The sequence below is a fragment of the Dunckerocampus dactyliophorus genome, chromosome 21 (assembly GCF_027744805.1).
Source record: "Dunckerocampus dactyliophorus isolate RoL2022-P2 chromosome 21, RoL_Ddac_1.1, whole genome shotgun sequence".
Classification (NCBI taxonomy): Eukaryota; Metazoa; Chordata; class Actinopteri; order Syngnathiformes; family Syngnathidae; genus Dunckerocampus; species Dunckerocampus dactyliophorus.
In genome coordinates, this window is record NC_072839.1 from 4,380,001 (window position 1) to 4,402,091 (window position 22,091).

A 22,091-nucleotide genomic window follows, 5' to 3' on the forward strand; every position below is an offset into this window, starting at 1 on the left:
AAAAATAGGGGAAAGGGTGAAGTTGATGCTTTTGCACAAACATCACAAAGATGAGATGCTTTTTTTTCTTAAAATACATCGAACCTCTCAGCATAGCTCCTACGTGTGTTACGAAATCGAAAATGGGTAAAGTTGCTTCGTTTCATTTTTCACCATGTGACTGAGCCAAAGTGGACACCCCTGGTCTGGGGGGGGGTCTAGGGTCCTAACGATGACTCGATTAATCCAAAAAACAAGCGTGAGGTTAATTGAGTAAGAAAACAATCGTTAACTTAAATAATCATAACTTCTGAGGCATTTTTCCTTAAACTTTGAAGGTTCCTCCGTGCTTAAATAATTGCATCCAAAAAAGTTGCAGCCGAATAAGCGTGCTAGTTTAAGCGTCCCGTGGTGAATTAACTGTGGGCACAGAGGGACGAGGGCTCAGCTGGTGTTTTGGAAATGAAACAGGAACATCATTCCAAGGGCCGTCCATTTTCCTCCCCCTCCTCCCCCCCTCAAGCCACACGCGTGTCTCTAAGTGTGTGCACCAGGTGTTGTTGCGTGTAATCCATCTTTACACAAGCAGGTGTCCTGTCAGGTCGTGTTAGCCCAATAAAGCGGTTGGTGCGGTCTAAAGTTGGAAAGAACCTGCTGCAGCGAGCTCACACGCCAAATTCCAGCTGTGTTGTCTCGTCGGATACTCGCTGCCTCTTTTGGGGTTCGGAGATATTATTTCAAAAATGTACTGTATATAATCAAAGTAAATGGAAATACAACTAATAAATGCAGTCCCTTTTTTTAATGAACTTTTTTCCAGAATACAATATTAAATGACAAATATTTGTAATTAAATTCCATGTTTGCTTTCTGTAAATCTCCGAAAACGAGGTCCACGTGGGGGCACCATGCTGTTAAATCTGTGCTCAGAATTTAGGAGAAAGACCCCAAACTGGAGCGACACATGGAATGTTTTCCTAGCTGAGGTCTCATGAATGGATGATTGAGGAAGAGCCTTAATTCCAGATTACAAACGTCTTTTGTACGCGTGTCTGTCAGAAAGGTGCCATGGAAGCAGCCTGGAAAAAAACAGGTTGCGTGACGTTGCCAAAAGTGGACTGTTGTGCCGTTTATGCATCCTGCCAGGACCCCAGGGACAGGTAGTGTGGGTTCCCCAACAATGTTGTCTCTTCCTCTTTTTCAAGTGTCTGAGCATACACACGAATGACCCGAGCATGCCTTGGACCATCAGACGTGCACACTTGTATATCACACCTGTCCAAACCCCAAGCACTTCATTGTGTGGTATTTTGTATAAGAGTGGGTTCAAAAGGTGTACTTCACACTGCAGCTTTCTTTTTGTCCGCTTCAGATACAATTCAATGTGTTCATTTAGTGCCAAATCACTTTACACATCAAGGTCACATTCAGAAATGAAAACCAGAGAACCAACTGAAACCCCACATGAGCAAGCACTTGGTGACGGAGACAAGGAAAAACTCCCTCTGGGGAAGAAACCTTGAACAGAACCCAGGCTCTGTGGGGTGGGGCGGCCGTCTGTCTCGACCGGTTGGGTTCCGATATCAAATAGAGTAGAGGGATAGATGGTAGATCAAGCCAGGAGCCTTAGTCTGAGGAACACAGAGGAGTGTGTCTGATATCAGGGCGCACTTCCAACTCGAGAGAGGGTGTCTGCCCCCCGGATTGAGTGGGGGAGATGGTTCCACACCAGAGGGGCCTGATAATTAAATGCACCTCCCACATTTCCTTTCTGTTTGGCAGCAGCCTGTTCTCTGGCCGTATTTCTTTATGGAAATTGACTTGAAAGTGATGCCACATTTGCTCAATATGTTTACTTTTGTCGGAATAAAGAATCTCAACCTGCACTTGAATGTAGCCATGTTTATTTTTTGGTGAGTATCCTGCTCACCAAGTCAGTCGTTCTTCTGGTAAAGCAGCACTCGCTGACCTCACTCTTGAGCACCCACCACCCGTTGTTGGCCATGTGACCCTCGGCATCCTGAGAATCACCTTCATCCTGTCCAAACTGGACGTTTGTGTGACAATGTGACCTCAAAGTCATCCCTTGTCAACAAGCCGCCATGCGTGAGAGTCAAAGCGATGTCACAACCTGCCGTTCATGGTCGTTGTGATAAGGTAAGTTACGCTGACATACTGCAACGGCCAATCCAGTTGAACAGAAGAAAAACTCGGGTCAAGTTTATAAGGATGGCTTTGTTTATTTTTAGTTCAGATGGTGTTTCATTGTAATCATTTATTCAAATGCTGCAGCTTTTCAGAAATGGAGTTCATTAGAAAAGACCTACTTTATATTAGTAAGAAATTCCATCATTTAAGAATAGAATAGAATGCAACATTTACAGTAGCATGTGTAATATTACCATTGCTTCTTAATTATAGTAATTAGTGATGCTACTTTCTAATGACAAAAGTCTGGAGACTAACTTTGCAAACCTTGCATAGAAATTAAATGTGTATCTGATTCAAATTGTGCTGTTTTACAGACGCCCAGCAGGGGGCTACCACCCAAATTCTCTCCTGAAAATGCTGGTGTGGAATGAGGTCATGCTGACATAATAGCTGGCATATCAGTAGTGATGTACAGTATAGATTTTATTTTATCCTTATTAAAGCAGATTTGGGTCATAGAGGAAGAGGAGGAGCCTGTAGGTTACGTTGCAAACTGCTGGCCCAGCTACAATCATGACCTGAATATGTGTGATGCATTCAGGGTTCATACGTTTGGATTGATCACACATACTGACCTCTGACTATGAGCTATTATTAAGAATAGTAAAGATTAAGAATACATATAAGTCAAATATAGTTGGTGTTCTCAATATAAAATAGAAAAAGACTTGCCTACATATGAGCTACACCCAAATTATTAAGTACACATTTGGACTAAAGCATAGGTACACCCCAAAAGTGACACTAATATTTTCGGTGTACTTAATCATTAGGCCTAAAGTGTACCTAATATTTTGACCTCAGGTGTACTTAATCATTAGACCAAATGGGTCAAATGTACCTAATAAGTCGACCAAAAGTGTACCTAATATTTTGGGTGTACCTAATAATCAGACCAAAGGGGTACCTAATATTTTGGCCTTAGGTGTGCCTAATAATTAGACTAAAAGTGTACCTAATATTTTGGGTGTACCTAATAATTAGACCAAACGTGTACCTAATATTTTGGGTGTACCTAATAATTAGACCAAACGTGTACCTAATATTTTGGGTGTACCTAATTATGTGACCAAAAGGGTACCTAATATTTTGGCCTTAGGTGTGCCTAATGAATCGACCAAATGTGTACCTAATATTTTGGGTGTACCTAATAATTCGACCAAAGGGGTACCTAATATTGTGGGTATATAGATATATAGTGTATAAGTATATAGTAGAAAGTATATATATATAGTTTTTTACTATATATACCAAATCAGAGGCAGAAAAAGTGAGTTTTGCCGTCCCTAATAAATCGACCAGCCTTTTTTGGTCACATAATTAGGTACACCCAAAGTGTACCTAATCATTAGACCAAGGGTGTACCTAATATTTTGGCCTTGGGGTGTACCTAATATTTTGGGTGTACCTAATATTTTGGCCTTAGGTGTGCTTAATAATTCGACCGAAAGTGTACCTAATATTTTGGGTGTCCCTAATAATCAGACCAAAGGGGGTACCTAATATTTTGGCCTTAGGTGTGCCTAATAAATCGACCAAAAGTGTACCTAATATTTTGGGTGTACCTAATAATTCGACCAAAGGTGCACCTAATATTTTGGGTGTCCCTAATAATTCGACCAAAGGGGTACCTAATATTTTGGCCTTAAGTGTGCCTAATAAATCGACCAAACGTGTACCTAATATTTTGGGTGTACCTTATAATTCGACCAAGGGGGTACCTAATATTTTGGCCTTAGGTGTGCCTAATAAATCGACCAAACGTGTACCTAATATTTTGGGTGTACCTAATAATTCGACCAAAGGGGTACCTAATATTGTGGGTATATAGATATATAGTGTATAAGTATATAGTAGAAAGTATATATATATAGTTTTTTACTATATATACCAAATCAGAGGCAGAAAAAGTAAGTTTTGCCGTCCCTAATAAATTGACCAGCTGTTTTTGGTCACATAATTAGGTACACCCAAAGTGTACCTAATAATTTGGCTTTTGGTGTACCTAATCATTAGACCAAAGGTATACCTAATATTTTGGCCTTGGGTGTACCTAATGTTTTGGGTGTACCTAATAATTCGACCGAAAGTGTACCTAATATTTTGGCCTTAGGTGTGCCTAATAATTTGACCAAAAGTGTACCTAATATTTTGGGTGTACCTAATATTTTGGCCTTGGGTGTACCTAATCATTAGACCAATGGTGTTTCTAATTATTAGACCAAAAGTGTACCTAATATTTAGGCCTGAGGTGTGCCTAATAATTAGACCAAAAGGTACCTAATATTTTGGGTGTACCTAATAATTCGACCAAAGGTGCACCTAATATTTTGGGTGTACCTAATAATTAGACCAAATGTGTACCTAATATTTTGGGTGTATCTAATAATTCGACCAAAGGTGTACCTAATATTTTGGGTGTACCTAATAATAAGACCAAAAGTGTACCTAATATTTTGGGTGTACAAAATAATCAGACCAAAGGGGGTACCTAATATTTTGGCCTTAAGTGTGCCTAATAAATCGACCAAACGTGTACCTAATATTTTGGGTGTACCTAATAATTCGACCAAAGGGGTACCTAATATTGTGGGTATATAGATATATAGTGTATAAGTATATAGTAGAAAGTATATATATATAGTTTTTTACTATATATACCAAATCAGAGGCAGAAAAAGTGAGTTTTGCCGTCCCTAATAAATCGACCAGCCTTTTTTGGTCACATAATTAGGTACACCCAAAGTGTACCTAATAATTTGGCTTTTGGTGTACCTAATCATTAGACCAAGGGTGTACCTAATATTTTGGCCTTGGGGTGTACCTAATATTTTGGGTGTCCCTAATAATTCGACCAAAGGGGTACCTAATATTTTGGCCTTAAGTGTGCCTAATAAATCGACCAAACGTGTACCTAATATTTTGAGTGTACCTTATAATTCGACCAAAGGGGGTACCTAATATTTTGGCCTTAAGTGTGCCTAATAAATCGACCAAACGTGTACCTAATATTTTGGGTGTACCTAATAATTCGACCAAAGGGGTACCTAATATTGTGGGTATATAGATATATAGTGTATAAGTATATAGTAGAAAGTATATATATATAGTTTTTTACTATATATACCAAATCAGAGGCAGAAAAAGTGAGTTTTGCCGTCCCTAATAAATCGACCAGCCTTTTTTGGTCACATAATTAGGTACACCCAAAGTGTACCTAATAATTTGGCTTTTGGTGTACCTAATCATTAGACCAAGGGTGTACCTAATATTTTGGCCTTGGGGTGTACCTAATATTTTGGGTGTCCCTAATAATCAGACCAAAGGGGTACCTAATATTTTGGCCTTAGGTGTGCCTAATAATTTGACCAAAAGTGTACCTAATATTTTGGGTGTACCTAATAATCAGACCAAAGGGGGTACCTAATATTTTGGCCTTAGGTGTGCCTAATAAATCGACCAAACGTGTACCTAATATTTTGGGTGTACCTAATAATTCGACCAAAGGGGTACCTAATATTGTGGGTATATAGATATATAGTGTATAAGTATATAGTAGAAAGTATATATATATAGTTTTTTACTATATATACCAAATCAGAGGCAGAAAAAGTGAGTTTTGCCGTCCCTAATAAATCGACCAGCCTTTTTTGGTCACATAATTAGGTACACCCAAAGTGTACCTAATAATTTGGCTTTTGGTGTACCTAATCATTAGACCAAGGGTGTACCTAATATTTTGGCCTTGGGGTGTACCTAATATTTTGGGTGTCCCTAATAATTCGACCAAAGGGGTACCTAATATTTTGGCCTTAAGTGTGCCTAATAAATCGACCAAACGTGTACCTAATATTTTGAGTGTACCTTATAATTCGACCAAAGGGGGTACCTAATATTTTGGCCTTAAGTGTGCCTAATAAATCGACCAAACGTGTACCTAATATTTTGGGTGTACCTAATAATTCGACCAAAGGGGTACCTAATATTGTGGGTATATAGATATATAGTGTATAAGTATATAGTAGAAAGTATATATATATAGTTTTTACTATATATACCAAATCAGAGGCAGAAAAAGTGAGTTTTGCCGTCCCTAATAAATCGACCAGCCTTTTTTGGTCACATAATTAGGTACACCCCAAAGTGTACCTAATAATTTGGGTTTTGGTGTACCTAATCATAAGACCAAAGGTGTACCTAATATTTTGGCGTCTGGTGTACCTAATCATAAGACCAAAGGTGTACCTAATATTTTGGCGTCTGGTGTACCTAATCATAAGACCAAAGGTGTACCTAATATTTTGGCGTCTGGTGTACCTAATCATTAGACCAATGGTGTACCTAATATTTTGGTCACATGGGTGTGCCTAATATTTTGGGTGTACCTAATAATCAGACCAAAGGGGTACCAAATATTTTGGCCTTAGGTGGGCCTAATAATTTGACCAAAAGTGTTTCTAATATTTTTGGTGTACCTAATAATTCGACCAACAGGGTACCTAATATTTTGGGTGTACCTAAAAATCAGACCAAAGGGGTACCTAATATTTTGGCTTTAGGTGTACCTAATAATTCGACCGAAAGCGTACCTAATATTTTGGTACATAAAATGTCTTATATGATTGGGTACACCCATAATATACATAGTAAATAGTATTATGTATTACTACTTTTGGTTTCACACCAAAAATGAAGAAAAGATGAAAGAATGCACACACAAGTCCAAGTAGAAGCGTTATTCCCCCATGCCCTGCCATCAGCATTGCATCCATATGAAGCACCAGCGTCACCAGTGTGTGTTTTCATGTAAACAGTCGAGCTTTCCCAATGCATTTGATAAAATTCAGAGTGTGACGTCACAATAGTGCTCCACAATTTTGTCTTTGCCTTCAGACTGGAGAAAAAATGGGTACTATGTTTGTAAATGCATGATAAAACTCAAGTCTGAAAAGTCAGAACGTCATTAAAAAGCATTTTGATTTCTAGTATAAAAAAACATACATGCAACGTACATTCATTGGTTTGTCATCATAAAGCCTGTAATTATGTCACATATTCTCAGAGACATCATGGATCATTTGCACAAAACAGACATCTTTTTAGGGTTAGTCTAAATTATTTCTGTTATTAAAAAAACAAGCCCTCAAGCCATATCAGCTTTTAAATGAGAGCAAAATCTTTTTTATGTAATTATGAATAAATAATCATTTAGCCAATATCACATTTTCAGCTCAACATACCAAACATCTTTGTGGAAAAATAGATGGCCAGATTCAAGATTTGCTATTTTTGGTGAAACACATTGCTAGAAAATCTTCAACATCACGCTCAACTTTTTGCCGGCTTTTCAACATATTTTCCTAAACTCCGTGTTTGGTTTTTTGACAAGTGAAAGCTGTTTGACTTTCCATCGGTAAAAAAATACATACAAAGATTGGATTGCAGTGGAAAACTAGAAAAAAGTAAGAAAATATCAGTTTGGCCTTTTGGGCTGCAATAAATATGAGAATGTGCTAGCTTCAAGTATCAAGACCCTGGCTAGGTGGCAGCCATCTAAGATGCTATGGAGTTCATTTAAGGATACAAAAGCAACATTGTCTTGTGTTTTCCAAACACTGCTGGGAATTCTAAACTCACCCTGAGTCCAGCGTATTTGTTTTTTTTTTTGGTTTAGTGTGCATGAGACTACTTCCTGTTCCTGACAGAGAGATGCCTCTTGGTTATGGCCTCCAGTCTCCTCCTCTCAGCATCCTCTGCTTTCCTCCTCTCCTCTTTTAGCTCCTTGTATCGCCACTTGGGGATCTGCAGCAAATGCCTGCCGCCTCCATCTTTGGTACTGGTCTTCCTGCGCACCTTTTCTGGCTCGTAAGTGGGCGTGGGGGCTTTGGACACCCTCACCTTGGGGATGGTCCACCCCGGCCTGATGCTGCTCCTCCTGAGCACCATGTGCAGCGGCAGCAGGCTGGTCCTTCGTAGCTCGGCTCCATTATAAGACAACATTCCCAGGCTGGAGCTCCTTGTTCGAGGCACTGCGCTCTGCATCTGAAGGCTGGCTCGCCGGTCAGAAGCGGGCTTAGGCACCAGAGTGACCCTGGAGTTTTGGAAGAGCTTGAGGTGGGTGTCCACCCTGTCTGTATTGATGGCACTGAGCTCTTTGGCTCGCTGATAGCGGATGATTTCAGCAACGGCGTAGCGTCGTTTGCCCACGCTCGGGGGGCTGTCTGGACACACCGTGCGACAGGTGACTGCAATGAAAGGGCTCCGGATGGCTGTCGTCACAGACACCAGGTGGTCAATGACGCCGGAGTCTTCAGGGTTGGTAACATTGGCAATGTTGAAGATGTCACGCACCATGTCCGAGAGACGCTTAAGGCAACCACGGGGCTCCTGGGCATTGGCCACCAGTGATGCCAGCGACGGCCATTCTAGACTGCGAAAGCAACATGGCTGTTAGTTCCTTTAAGACAGACTTCAGGTAGAAAACTTGTTTTTTTTTACCTGTATGCATTGTTGATTTGGCGCGGGCAGGGTCGTTCCATGAGTCGACCCATCACCCAGGCTGTTTCATAGCGCCCAGTGAACATTGCCCACTCCCTGGCGGTCATTTGGCGGCCACAGTCTCGTGCGTTTAGGGTGGCTCCTGCAACGGACAGTCAATGCAAGCCTGTCATTGATACTGTCAGGTGCAGTGGATGCTTGGTATATTTCATCTTTTTGTGGTCGTTTTTTGCAGGAAGCGGCTGATTGGCCCCCTGTGAGGCCAAAAAGTATTTGGGCAAGTTTTCCCACTTAAAAAGATGAGAGGTGTGTAATTTCCATCCAATCTCATTTGATAATTTAAACAATTTATTTGTATAATGGACAGGAAAATAAACAATTGGACACTAACACAAACATCAACTCAGTACTTGTCCAATGACAGAGGACACACTATAGCTGGTATTTTGTCCCATTGTCCCATTCCTCCATGCAGATCTTTTCCAAATCTGTCAAGTTTTGAGGCAGACTTTCAACTCCCTCCACAGGTTTTCTATAGGTTTGTGGTCTGGAGACTGACTTGGCCACTCCAGGACCTTGAAATGGTTCTTACGAAGCCACTCCTTCGTTGCCTGGGCGGTGTGTTTAGGATCATTGTCATGCTGGAAGCGCGATGACAACATCCTGTACGAGGAAGATTAAGTAAGTCTTCTATTCTTTTAATTATTGCAAATACACTTGATTTTGTCTCACCAAGCTGCTTGCCTATCCTATAGCGCCATAGCTTATCCCGGCCTTGTGTAGGTCTACAATTCTGTCTCTGATGTCTTTTGACCGGCAACAAGTGGAGGACATAAAAGTGTCTTAACTCATTCAATACCAAAGACGTATTTATACGTTTTTGTAAACCCAAATGCCTGCTTCCAAAGACGTATTTGTACATCTTTTACGGGTTTTTTTTCGCGAAAGGCAAAAAGAGGTGATGACTCAACTGCACGCTAAAAGAGTGTGACTGTTTAAGCCATAAAAACGGCCACAAGGTGGCAGAAATGCATTTGATGAGCGCTCATCATGCATCTTTTGCATGTAAAAACACACTCGACAGCAAGGGGGAAGTGAGAGAGCGTGGAGGAGTTTAGCATGCAGAAGGTTACGTAAGGAAATTTTAATGCATGCACACACGCATGCACACACGGTTTAGTTCCAAATGTGAACATTTTAAAAAGTTAGTGGTGTTATATTTGTAAATAAATTGTTATTTTGATCTAAAACAACCATTTTTTGCATTGTTATGTTGGTATAGTTGTTTAGATATTTGAGCTGTCACAAAAGCAAAAAACATTTGTGTCAAAGTGAAAGTATGCTTGAAATGTGTCTTTTCACAAAAAGCTGGTTTTTGGTGGACACCCACCTTTTGTTTCTTTGCTCAGTAGTTTGCTTATCTGAAGTAATATGAAATAAAATTGAGGGGTATACTTATAATATTATTATATTATATTATATTATTATATATACTATATCATAAGTAAAATAATCGGTGAACAGAACAAAAAAATGACGTGCCAAAATGCTTGAAAGTGAAACGGCCAGTACCAGTAGGTTCCGTCAAATGACTTCTCCCCAGAGGTTTTTTATTTCAGTAATTTCAAGTTATTTCACTGATTTAAAAAAATAATACTTATTCATTCCAGACCCAAAGTGAATTTTCGTGACATAGGATTCCTTATGTATGAATCAAATATGTTCAGTTTGACCTTCTAAATACAGTTTAACATTATTAGAGCCACGAGACATGAAATAACACCCCTATAGTCACCTTTGAAAATATGACATAATATAAGTCATTGGGAGACTTCCTTGTTCCTTCCGGGTTCTGTACATTCCTTCCTATAGTGCCTCACCGTCTCATCAATGTAACATTATTGACACCTAGTGACCAGTATATGTCATGGATACATATACTGGGTATCACGTCTTTCAATGTGTCTTCTGAATGCCTTATATTTGTATTTTAGTTCATTTAGCCATTTTTATGCTTGAAAATGCTTAAATTGGGCAAAACAATGTGTACAATTTGCTTAAATATGCATATTTTTGTACTGACAATAGGCCGTATTCAACCCCAAAACTGATCATTTATTGATATATTTTCCAAAAAAACGTGATAAGGGCGAAGCTGAGATATTCCGAGCGCAAAGTGACGAGGAATGACTGTCCTTCCATTATTTCTTATGGGGTCAAAATATTTCATATGTGCCAGATTCCACTGTAACTGCCTCCGTAAGCGCCTACGTACCAAGGTCAAGCGACATGTAAAGACGGTACCTGCCATCATGAGCGCGCGCACACACTCAACACGACCCTGCATGGCAGCTTTCATCAGAGCCGTGAAGCCGTGACAGTTTCTCCTCTCAATGTCCAAACCTGAGTAGTAGTTGAGCAGGTAGTTGGTGATTGTGATGTGACCTAAAGACAAAAAACAAGCATGCTTTGATGCGTGTGACAGATACACTACACATTGGAACCTCTAACGTTTGGAATTTGACCCAATATCAGCATAAGAGGCTTACCTGCCTGCGCGGCAGTGATGAGGGCAGTGTTGCCCTCGCTGTCCTGCCAGTTAGCGTCCAGATACGGACACTGAGACAGCGCGATGACAACATCGACGTAACCTTGGTAACATGCAACCAGCAGCCCTGTCTGAGAGAGGGAAGTGTGAGGAAGTGAAAGTTCTGAGAGATGCTGCAGAGTGCTGACACTGACTAGGCATGACTACTACTGCACTTGCATTAACATGACACGTGTTTTCGTTTTAAAACAGAGACGTGTCAAACTCAGCAGAAAACTCAGCAAGATCTGGTGTGCCAGAAAAGGTGTTGCTTGTGTGTGAATGGGAGCTTATGTTTGCCAACACGACGACCTGGGAAAAGTTGGGTACTTTTCCAGGACATTCATATGCCAACAAAAACAAGACTAACAAACTGATGATGGAAGGAGAATTTAATGGTACCTTAAATACTTATGTAAATAATACAACTAATCTATTTTTATGTATATATATTAATTAATATAATTAACTAAAAACAACAATGCCATAAAATTGTTTTTCTTTTCAAATTCAGAAAAAATGAACATTCAGAATGAATCAAGTTCATCGTTATGAAACGGTGGTCTAGTGGTTAGCATGTTGGCCACACAGTCACAGCCAGATCGGGAAGACCAGGGTTCGAATCTCCGTTGGGCATTTCTGTGTGGAGTTTGCATGTTCTCCCCGTGTGTGTGTGGGTTTTCTCCGGGTACTCCGGTTTCCTCCCACATTCCAAATGTTGTTATGTTAATTGGCGACTCTAAATTATACATAGGTATGAATGGTTGTTTGTCTATATGTGCCCTGCGATTGGCTGCCGACCAGGCCAGGGTGTACCACGCCTGTCGCCTGAAGTCAGCTGGGATCGGCTCCGGCATGCCCCCGCGACCCTAATGAGGATGGATGATCTTTATGAAACAAAATGTGGACTTTATTAGATTTATTACCTTTTATTCAACAAATCCGTTTAGTCTACAAACCATGTGTCATATATGTGTATTTTATGTCATGTTTTCATGCTCCCCAATTTGAAATATGATTGCAAACGTGATAATTTATTCATCTGTACAAACCACCGTATGAGTTGCTGCACCAGCATCGTTCAATCGTGAATGAAGACACTCACAGACCTGCCAACCTTGAATGTGAAATGTTATTCGTACGAATGAAAAATGCGTACTGTATATCCGATGGTACAATCATTTTCACTGCATATCATTTCATTTTTGCAGTCGTAAAACAACAAAATTACTAAAATGTATTGCTATTTTATTCTACAAACCTATCATTTTATAGTATACTTTATAATAGCTACAATTAATTGCATTTGTTCCTATTTTTCTCTATACACCTAGTTTTACTGTGTATTTCATAAAATGTACAGTAAATGTACAAGTTTTCCTTTAAAACATCGGGTCTAAACAGCTGATAGTGAATTAGAGTTTAAGAAACAAGTCCCAAATATGCATGTTCATCTTTATACATTATAGCATAAGTTGTTATTGACCAATTAGGACAAGTCTTGCTTGTGAGCAAATATTAACACACTGTTGATCAAAATGAACACTATTTAACATCCTTTTTTTAAATTGTTGCCATATATATATGTATATATATATATATATATATATATATGTGTGTGTGTATGTATATGTATGTGTGTGTGTGTGTGTGTGTGTGTGTGTGTATTTATAGAGAAAGAGAATGTTTATGGTTGAGTTTGGTCCAGCCTCCCTCATATTGGACATGTGCGCGCGCACACACACACACACGCACACGCACACGCACACGCACACACACTGAGCATCTATGTGAAGGCAGAAAGACCCCTCTGAGTTGTACCAGTTCAAATGGAAGAACTATATTTACTCTGCAGTTTCGTGCAAATGTAAATTCTCTCTTCAAACCTGGGAAAGAATCGAACACTAAGCTCGACTCAATTTTTATTAAGCAGGAAAATATACAGTATGTATTTCCAACTTTTAAAAAGGCACTAGCGTTTTAGCTATTGCCCCTCAGCTCAGGCTGTTTCCAAAATAGGATTTATAGTCTGTGTGTAATGGACATGATGTAAAACAAACAGAACACAAGTCCACAATTAAAACATGCCAGGCTGTCAGCCAACTGCACGTAATCTCATTAGACTTGTCAGGCCTGGGAGCCTTAAGGCGACAAAGGGGGGAATGTTTCTGGGGAATAATTGGCGGATTGTCCGGAAAAACCTTTAACTGTGGCTCTGGTCCGCATAGATCTGTCTGGTTGGACACACACACACTCATGCACTGGTACACTTAAAACAGCTAAACCTAACACAAGAACAGGACGATTACGTTTTTTTTCCATGTAGGCCAAATAAAAAGGGCCGACTTTCATTACTTTGTCATTCTGTAGGTCCTCCCTGACTTTAATCTCCTATGTTCCAATTCACCTGATTCCTGCTGACCTCGTAACCTTGCCACACTCTAATTTAATCCCCAAAGTTAATGCAAACCCAATTTATTTTGATATCGATGATCGGAAAAGGTCACTGACATTCTGCCTTTGTAAAGATAGATTTGCTGACGTCGACGTTGGTGCTACTACCGCAGCACAGTCAACATGACAACATCTTATACAACAGAATGATTTGGATTCTCGCTTGCGTTGAAATCAGTGTCAGTGGGTTACAGCTGAGCTGACACATGCAACACATTCTCGTCATCTTATTATTAGCACATGGTGTAATCTGGGCTAGGAATAGAACAGCTTATCCTTATCAGCCAGGGTGACAGAGATATACTGTAGTTACTGTATGCATCTATGGCTAATATTCTATAGCACAACACAGCAAACCCCGAAAATTCCTCTTAGATATCCTGTTTTCTTGACGTTATTATTAATTAAGTCCGTTACTCGATGCCATGACCATGCAGACATTGTGTGGTAGACCAGAGGCCATCTTCCAGTCAATGTCCTAACACTCCTGTCTGTAACTCACATGTGCTTTTTGACTTTTCCATTCATTCACGCTGGCTCATGCATGCTGCCTTACCTTTATATTTATGTTTATTTATGCAGCTATGATTGTTAATGTCACTTTACAGTTTAGAAAGGTTTTAGGGTGGGCCGTCTTGAGCCTGGAACTAAGTAATTCACATTCCAAATAAAATTAGAACTTGGATGTCAACCACTGTCTCTGAACAGATTGTTTTCGGAGGTTCGACTGTATTGTTAAAAATGCAGTTTCCCCATTTCACCAATTCAAAGCCCGAAGAAAGTCATTTGTGGAAAAGGCATGCGAACAATGATGAGGAATCGAAGAACTACCAGTTACAAAAAATACAAAAATTTTCAATTAAGCTAATGATGATGCTCCTGTCTACATGCAAACCTGAGTTTTTAATTGCCTAAAACGCAAACAAAAGGCCAAAACGCAGCTTGCAATGCACTTTACAAAACACCCGCTGGGACCTGACAAGCAAATGCATGTAAAATTTCAGCAAGACTGGTTGAAAAACCAGGGATAGGCTTTCCGCATACCGCGCCCCTAGTGAGGACAAGCTGTAGGGCTGCGGGATTTTGGCAAAAATCACGATTAATCGAACCTCAAGCCTTGATTTCGGTTAATGTACGATTATCCCACTCTCAACTATTTAGTCTGCCAATATTTGTATCATTTTGAAACAAGTGACTCGCCACTAAATGCGTCCAAACATCTGACATGGAATTCCTTTTGGGAACAACCTGCTCACTTTGTACTGCCAACGCCACAGACTTTACAAATGTGCCGCGGTTTGATTCTGCGTAGTGTACAGTAGCAGTCAGACTGGATGGAATAGTGTCACGTGTTTACTTCTTCTGGCAGCCTTGACGCTTTGCCTTCCCTGGCGGCCTGTGATGGGGTATGGAGGGGCGGGTGAAATAACCAACAGTTTTACATTGATTAGAATCTCTAAATGTCAGTTTCGGTTATTCTTCCATTTATAGCACAGCCCTAACAAGCGGTACAGAAAATGGATGGATGGATGGTTGAAAAACATGTCCGCCATCCATGAAAAACTGACGCAAAATAAAAACAATCGTGTGCTGCAGACTGAAGATGAGAATGGTCTCTGCAGGGGCACGGGCCGGACTTCGTACCTAATTGCCCATAAGTCACTGATCATATGTCTCGTGATTAGAAAACTTTGATATTTTAAGTTACATGTATGGTAGCATGTCTTCCAAAGCATTTTGAGCACAACGTACGTGGGGGCCATAGAGGTTCATGGAGTATAGCATCCTTGCAGCTCTACTGTAAGAGCCCTCTTTATGTTACATAATGCTTGGTTACAGTGTGTGATATTTTGGGATGCGCAAATTTGTGTCAGGATATTGACTTCTTACACACACACACACACACACCTCGTTCTCTCTCCATGTACACACAAGCATGCAATACCAAAGGCCTTTGGCCTCTCTGTGGTTGTTTATTTGCTTCTATTGTCCTTCCTTTTCCAATGTCCAACAAATATAACAGTTGTGGTCATATTACACACTCACGGGCATGAATGTCTTACTAAGCGAGTGATCCAGGCTGAGGGTTATCTTTTATGCTGCCAAAGAGAAACTATCAGCTGCAGTCAATCGTGATCAAGACGTGAGTACGCAGTCTCATGCATGCGCCTTGTAAAAGTCTCCAGTAACTCAAAGTAACATTTTAGCATTGGTCATTGTCCAAACGATAGTTGTTCCGCTAGCAAAACCCTTCAAATTCTGCCTTGTATTTGCTGTATTTTCTGCATATTTGGAGAAGACATTAGGAGGCACTGTCATGACAGCGTTACATGGAGGTCAGACTGGATCCTTCCGTGACCTTGAAATAGTCCTGTAAGCCTCTGCACAAAGCTTGGGCTTAATTATTTCTCTCCAGAATCTGATGCGCCTTAACGCATCTCAGTGTGTCAGCAAGATTGAGATGCATTATAGAATGAAATATATTCTTGAAACAGTTCACTCTTCTGTGTTTTGGATTTCGCTTTTTGAATTTTTATGTAATAAATTCACTTTTCTAAGATATTCTAATTCACTGGAAAAGAGTTCAAAAGCCCCTTTAACAAAGTATGTTTGTAGCTCTTAAAGCTACAATACGTTCTCTTGAGAGTGCGTATTAAAACAGGTGTCATCGTACCTTGTTGTTCCGGTCCGTCTGCTTGACCTCGTCCTCCGTGAGCCCATGCCGGATCATGGTCCGCACTATAGTGGCGTTATTGCTGCAGCACGCCCGAAAGAAGGACATCGGCTTCGGGCTTTCTGGGGACGGGGTGCGCTCCGAGTCCGCGAACGTATCATCAGGCGGGTAGAATGAGTCGTCTGACGTGATGCTCCTCGTGTCGTCCAAGTCCTCGAAGTCGACTTCTTCAAAATCATCCTCTTCCTCGCCATCTTCATCCTCCTGACAGGAGCCCAGGTAGTCTTCATCAGGGTCCTCCTCAGCTATGGACGGGTGGACGTGAGCGATGTCCCCGCCAGCTTTCTGCTGCTGCTGCTTGCCCCGGAGCGACGATGCGACTCCTGCGTCTCTATCGTCCGTGATCAGCACCATCTAAGCCCCGAAACCAGCCGAGCAAGGGCGCAGGCATGGGACCGGTAGTCTATCTCCGGACTTTATCGGAAACAAACTTAAAAAAAAAAATATTATAATGCTCATGCGGTCCAATGGCCGCGTGCTGTCCTCAGAGTTACTACGCCGTGAATGCAGCACGCCTCCATCAACTTGCAAGTATCCTTTTGAGAAATTAGCAGAGGAAAAAAAATGACGTGTTGGTACGAAGCTAAACATCACATGGAGGGCGGAGAGAAACAGAAAGCAAACCTACAGTCTCCTAATCCGATTTGATGGACCCGGGACACTCTCTCTCTCCTCCCTCCATAAATCATAAAAGTATTACACAATCATGTCACAAATTTTACATTTGGATTAGACCTTTAGTTCTCCTACCAATATCGTGTTCAAAGTGTATATGCATCTAAATGTACTTAAATGATTCATTCCTCACTGTACATTATATTTAAAAGTTACAGTAGTTTGCAATAATCTAATACAACTAAACGTACGCATATGCATATCTTTGTAAAATATTCTTAAATTATTAAGAGAGCTTTTTTTGTGGCCACAATTCCCATGCTAGAAGAGCAATTCAATTCAAATCAGTCTACAGCCTTACTTAAAATGACATGATTATTTTTTTAATTGCTCCGTCGGAGTACATGCAGTGGAAAAAGAACAATAACAGTTCCAGTGTGAGCCTATTAATATTCCACACTGTTCTGCCCCCCCACTGAGAAGTGGGATCTCCTGTGGTGGCTCAGTCATCACTGTTAGCACATCCACACTGATATCCGTCAATGCATCAATTATCATAGAATATGACAGTCAGGTAGTTGTCACACTGTTACTGTACATCTTCAAATCCAAGAAGTGTTCTGTTTATCTCGTCATATTGCAAAATATAAGTACAATACTCACCAGGAGGATGGAGTTTGCTTACCACACAGCTTCCAAGAATGTCTTCCAGTCCTGTTCCAGCACCATACATGGTATCAATCATGCACACATACAATCATACATGCCTTTTACCTCACTTTTGAATCTTTCTCTTCTGTCGTTTTCCCCGTGTGTTCCACAGTTTCATGTCGCCCCTTCACTGCACTTCCTGGGTCATTTCCTTATTTTTTTAAAGCATTTCTACTTTCAAACTTCCTTTTTCAAACTTTTCAAATATGAGAAAATGTGAGAAAAATGTGGCTCCAATCGTGAAAACATGTTGTTATACACACTTGCAGCGTAAGAGGACGTAAGTAAGGCTTGCTTAGTTGTAATTAACGCAACATAAATGTACATTTCTGCTGCTCACGCTCAATCAAAGCAAACCAAAGTCGTTCACAGGGCTGTAAAAGTGGATGGCTGCTCTTCAACGGCTCTTTTTTGTGGTCAAACAAAAGCATACTTTTCCTGATGATTTATGAAGAAACCTTAAATGGGAAATTCTAGTTGAATTATGGCAGACAAACAAGCTCTTTGGTACAAGAGCCTCTAAGACTCATAGCTCTTCTGCTCGCTCAAATAAGCTCTTAAACACAAACTAATTGGACTGTTAAGATAGAACTGACATTGTTATGCAATACATGCATTATGCAGCTACCTCACCTGTAAACATAACAGAAGTCCAAAGTCAAACACCCCAAAAGCGGTACAATTTGGAGCTCATCAGCGGATAAAGTAAGGATTCTCATCTGGTGGGTTGGGACCCAGAAGTGCATCCATTTTGGGCTGGTTGCAGACAGTTAGTCAAAAATGACATTAAAATACATCAGTAATCAAAACAAATAGAAATTAATAAACAATAATAAATACAACAGATTTTTTTTAAACTAAATTTAAGTCATACAGTAATCCCTCATTTATTGCGGTTAAATGGTGAACTGGTGAAGTGAATTTCCACAAAGTAGGATTCCTTATTTATAAATAGAATATTTTCATAGTTAGAGCATAGAAAACGTGCCCTCTACATGCTGTTTTTAACATTATTAGAGCCCTCTAGACATGAAATAACACCCCTATAGTCACCTTTACACTTGTATTACCCAAGATACCCTGTTCAAATAAATAAAAGGAACACTAAAATAACACATCCTAAATCTGAATGAATGATGTTCTTTACTTAGTTGAATGTGCTGACAACAAAATCACACAAAAATTATCAATGGAAATCAAATGTATTCTTATTATTATAATTAGGGATGTCTTGCTGTCCACCTGTTGTTATTCCATTTGCACAAAAGCATGTGAAATTGATTGTCAGTCTTTGTTGCTTCCTACGTGGACAGTTTGATTTCACAGACGTGTGATTGATTAAGTGTTCCCTTTATTTTTTGGAGCAGTTTACATAAGTTACACATATATATTTTTATATATAGGTTTCACTACTTTTCGACTTACGTACAGCAACCATGGTGCGGTCAAGGACCGCCGAACAAAGTGCAAAATGTCAACGCGTGACGAAAAAAAACATTACCAGTGAAGCACAGACATACCGTAAATGTGCAATTTTTATTTTTTTTTAACAGCGGTACATGTATGATGTACATTTTTACCTGTATTATCATGTATTTATAAATTATATGCAATTTAGGATGTTTTCGCGGGAAAAAAACGCCTACTTTTAGGGGATTTTTTTTTCTTTTAACCAAAAATCTGCAAATTTGCAGGGCCATGAATGCTAAATTGTGGAAGTGAATTGTGGAAAATGCATTTTAAAAATAAATAAAAATGAAAATAAATACAAATGACCACTGGATGAATTGTGCTTTCTCTCAACATGACAGTGAATTACCAAAATGTCATTATGTTGCTTTAAATGCTGATAATGAATTTTAAACATTAAATTATTTATTTTCCTCAGTAAAAGTGCCTGTGTGTGTTTGCGAGTGTAAGATGACCTTGTTGACAGGCGACTACATGCCCCTCCCTCCGTCAGATGTCAGCTAAAACATGAAGTGCACGCTGTGGTCTCTCCTGCTGCATACCTGAGGTGCGTGCCGCCTCACAAAGCCCCCTCTATATGCGTCACCTGATGAAGTCAACGCATTAATGGGCTTCATTGTGTCTTGAAAGTTCCAAATGTTCCCTTTTCGCCATTAATGTGCTGATTATTTGGAGATTTATTAGAAGGCCTTCATATAATTCACACTGAGGACAAACATTAAATCAATTTAGCCACCAGCTGAAAAGGAGAAATCCAATAGTCCACTGGCGCTAATCCACAGGCAGTAATGAACCAATTTGAATCAGCCAGCAATGGCCCTTAATTATGTTTTTTTTTCCCCTTTGTGATGTGTTTTCATGTGTGTCACAGCAATTCCCAAATACAGCCTTCCGCAAATAGCTTCATTTATGGCTGGCATCTTCCACAAACTGGAGAATTAATAACAATAAATACACATTATTGCCTACTAGCAGTGTAGAAATTGTTCTTAAAATGAGTAGTTTTACTTTATTTTACTTTCATTTCATCTAAAATTGCCTGTGCAATTAATACAGGTTTCTATTAAGTGTTGCGGAATAAAATATGTTCAGCTTTGGAGGTCCCATCCTACAGTGTAATCATTAATAGACTTATACTGTTGATAACACTGTACAGTGATTAATTAAGAATATTCTAATCTGCAAAGATGATGACATCCTCATTCCATGAAGAAGATTAGAAGGTTTACGGCGCGTCACTGACAGCTGCTCACCATAGCGATGCTTGCCTTAAGCGTCCACAGAGTTCACTCAGTTCCACAATTTTAAAACATTTGTCTTTAAAATGAATGTACACACCCTCCTCACGTCACCCCACTGCCATTTTGTTCAACTTTAGCTGGATGACTCACAGGGCGTCCTCCCGATAGATGAAGTCAACAGGTTTGATCATTCCCTGCTGCTTCTCCCTATGAGAAAAAAAAACAACATACTTTTGTGATACTACAGAACAATACAGCACTTCTCTTACTGCACATACATAGCTAATTTAATCACAGCTGTTTACAAGTCTTTATACAATAACAACCAAAAAAGCTATTAAACAGAAGGGTGCCATTGAAGCAAGTTAACAATTATTCACAGGTTATCCACATCAATTTTAAAATCTTCATAGGATGTACAGACCTTTGAACTGTCCATACATTTGGAGGGGGCATAATTTTTACAGGACAAAAGCTCTCATGTATTTAATAGCTTGCTGAAGGAGTGTCATAGACACGGTAAGCCATCTGAAAACAAACTCAAGAGAAGGCTGTTTTCCATTTCCGGGGTAACTGGCAGACTCGCGTGTGATTGGCTGTCTCCAGTCAGCACGGCTTCTGACTCATAGTCCATATTGTCGCTAGCAGATACTGTTAGCTCGGATTGTGACAAGTAGTCTTTAGCCGCCCTCGTGTTGTAGAATGTTAATAATATTTGTTAGTTTACATTTTCTTGTGGGAGCGCCATATTCGCGACAAGCCATCTGAAAACAAGCATTGTATTAATCCGAGAAAGCGGGTGTTCCCATTTCCGGGGTATTTGAAAAGACGAGTATGTGATTGGCTGTCCACGGTCAATGTGGCTTTTGATTGGTAGTCTATAACAGCCAGCCAATCTATGGAAAAGGAGGCTAATTTGTGACAGAAAATCAGTGTGGCCAATGGTGCAGTGCCCCATTTCATCCATTGGATGGCACTGTAGTACACAACTACAGTTGTACGTTTTCTTAGAGTCGTCATTTAATTGTGACATTAGAGAAACATGTATAAATGCATCTGTTGGTGGAGTAGTGTCCTGACAGACTCTTTGTAAGAATGAGTCTCACTGTCCTTATTCTGTTCTATGCGCATATAGGAGTAGTATCCATCATATTGTACTGTAGTACCTAATTGTGATCAAAATATGACTTCTTGAAGGCTTTGTTGTGATGCATTTTTGGGTACGAACTGTCTTGGTGCACTTGACAAGAAACAAAAAGGTGTTTAACATTATCTCCAGCAAAAATACACCAACATAAAAAGGCCGAATGGAAGAAGACAGCAGCATGATAGTGTGTGGGTATGATAAATGAACTGTGGATAACCCAGAAATAAAGCAATACAAAACACACATACACGGATCAGCTTGCTGATTCATAAAAAGACCCCAACCTGTTCATATGGTGAATAAAGCTCCATTATGCCTCACAATGCTACCCTGTAATTGGGAGCATTTCTAGGTAATGTGCTTAAAGGCACGCCCAATTCATTAAGGGAAGATTTTGTTGATTATTTTCCTTTTTCTTTTCCTGCTGATGTAGAAACCCGGAAT

The 22,091-nt window shown here is 39.9% G+C and overlaps 2 protein-coding genes across 4 annotated transcripts in view; one reads left to right on the top strand and one right to left on the bottom strand.

Moving 5' to 3' along the window:
• dap (death-associated protein) overlaps positions 1-1,865 on the top strand; it is a 14,023-nt gene extending 12,158 nt beyond the window's left edge. Inside the window, exon 4 of the mRNA XM_054765066.1 lies at positions 1-1,865. This exon is cut by the window's left edge and continues 2,109 nt beyond it. The gene's annotated coding sequence lies outside the window, so the exon portion shown is untranslated.
• A 285-nt stretch (positions 1,866-2,150) lies between these two features.
• Positions 2,151-21,090, bottom strand: ankrd33ba (ankyrin repeat domain 33ba). 3 transcript variants are annotated; one of them, XR_008567312.1, is made up of 8 exons: positions 20,925-21,090; positions 17,088-20,707; positions 16,404-16,999; positions 11,238-11,367; positions 10,993-11,133; positions 8,689-8,830; positions 5,614-8,620; positions 2,151-5,522 (listed from the first exon to the last, which is right to left on the bottom strand). XR_008567312.1 is itself a non-coding variant. In XM_054765064.1 (8 exons), exons 4-8 carry the CDS (start codon positions 16,815-16,817, stop codon positions 7,876-7,878), a joined length of 1,572 nt encoding a protein of 523 aa, XP_054621039.1. In that variant the 5' UTR covers positions 16,818-16,999; positions 17,088-18,545; positions 20,598-20,707; positions 20,925-21,090; the 3' UTR covers positions 2,152-7,875. The 3 variants fall into 3 exon arrangements, 2 of the variants coding, with proteins under 2 accessions (XP_054621039.1, XP_054621038.1); XM_054765064.1 differs by having other exon boundaries at positions 2,152-8,620; positions 17,088-18,545; positions 20,598-20,707; XM_054765063.1 differs by having other exon boundaries at positions 2,152-8,620; positions 17,092-20,707.
• Between the last annotated feature and the right edge of the window lie 1,001 nt (positions 21,091-22,091).